Genomic DNA, 1,543 nt, shown 5'->3' with positions numbered 1-1,543 from the left:
CCCCCCCTCCCCCCCCCCGCCAGTCCCGGCCCCAGGCGCTGCCCGATCCCCCGCAGGTGTCCGAGGAGCGCACCGCGCATGCGCGGCCAGGATAACACGGGGTGGGCTGCAGACATTGCGGCGCGGATAGACGCTTACCCCGTGTTGGGCAGCATGGCCGCTATTGACGGGCGGGCCCCGGACTAGACGGGAGCCCCGCAGACGTGGAGGGTCGGGGAAAGAAAGGAGGGGGACAAAGAGCGAGCCGGAACCTCTCGCGGGCTCCAGTGAGTGCGCGGCACTGGGTGAAAGGTCACAACAATGGCGGCGGGGTGGCCACGCCCCCTTAATGACTGCCGGTCCCGCCCCCTGAGCGCCGGCCAGCCCCTCCCTCCCCATGGCAACCAGCGCCCGAGCGGGCGTGTTCTGGGACACGTGCCGCGGTTTGGGCGGGGCTGAGCCGCGGGGTGGGGGGAAGGGCGTCTGACGTCACTGAGGACCAGGGAGGGCTGTGCGGGGGCAGGCCCTGGAGGGATTTAACCAACTAGTCAGTGAAGTAACCAGTTAGTTAGTTTGTAGATGTTTTTAGTTTCTCTTTTCAGTGTCTCTCCCCAGATCTGCTGCCCTGAGAGGAAGGAGGTGTGTGACCAGGCGCTGGCTGCCCCTTTGGAATAGGCTTGCACTCAGCTACTTCGGTGCGTCTAGAGTAGTGGGTCTCAACCTTTGTGGTACCAGGAGCCATTTGTAAACATCGACGGCTAGTCCTGACCCAGTGCTCCTCACTCCCAACCCGCTGCCCCCAGTCCCTGCCTGCCCAGTGTGTGGGGCAAGGGATGGGTGTGTGGGGCAGGGGCATGGGGACCCAGGCAGCCCCTGGCAGGCTGGAGCTCTGGCAGCCTGCAAGGGAAAAACCGCCATTTCCCATGGTTTTTCCCTTTAAAGGAGAATCCGTTTTTAAAGTTTGTTTGCAACCCTTTCATCTATTCTTGTAACCCACTTTTGGACCGCAAGCCACGGGTTGAGAAACGCTGATCTAGAGAGCACAGGCCAGCCCCATGCAGATGTACCCAAGTTACCTCCTCACCTGTGAATCAGCTCTAGTAGCAGAGAGAAGTAGTTAGCCGGAAATCAGGCAGAAGGCAAGGTAGGGATACACCTTGTAGGCTTGCTAAATCAGATGTATAGGAGCATAAGCTTTCCTGAGCTGAAGCTTGCTTCATCAGATGCTGTGAAAGGACAAGCCTAGGGCAGTGTGTAAAGTGGAGAGGGTGCTTTGGATACAAAAGATTGGGAGGGTGGAAGGGAGACCGTGCTGGGGAGAGGCATAAAAGCAGTCAGCTGTATTTGCACTGTCTTGCATCTAGGCCTGTTAGTACTGATGGGGGGAAAGAGCGCTAGTTAGCCTGCTGCAGTGCTGTGTGAACACAACTATGCTGTTTCTGGTATGAAAGCTAATGTGCGTAGAGTTAGGGTTACCATTATTTCCAGGATCAAAAGAGAACACCTGTGGAGAGGTAGGGGTATATAATTTGGGGGGGGGGGGGGGGGGGGGGCTGGTCTCTGT

At 58.5% G+C, this 1,543-nt stretch overlaps 1 protein-coding gene across 3 annotated transcripts in view; it reads right to left on the bottom strand.

The window, feature by feature from the left end:
• The window catches only part of HSDL2 (hydroxysteroid dehydrogenase like 2), a 41,766-nt gene extending 41,471 nt beyond the window's left edge, over positions 1–295 (bottom strand). The window contains exon 1 of one of the 3 annotated variants that reach the window (XM_006034124.3): positions 139–295. In XM_006034124.3, the coding sequence (XP_006034186.1) occupies positions 139–155 (17 nt within the window). In that variant the 5' untranslated portion in view covers positions 156–295. The remainder of the gene's footprint in view (positions 1–138) is intronic. The other 2 variants (XM_025216065.1, XM_025216066.1) reach the window with 2 other exon arrangements.
• Positions 296–1,543: the final 1,248 nt, after the last annotated feature.

The sequence above is a fragment of the Alligator sinensis genome, unplaced genomic scaffold, assembly GCF_000455745.1.
Source record: "Alligator sinensis unplaced genomic scaffold, ASM45574v1 scaffold371_2, whole genome shotgun sequence".
Classification (NCBI taxonomy): domain Eukaryota; kingdom Metazoa; phylum Chordata; order Crocodylia; family Alligatoridae; genus Alligator; species Alligator sinensis.
Note: the sequence above shows the minus strand (reverse complement) of the source record. Positions and strands in the feature narration are given on the sequence as shown.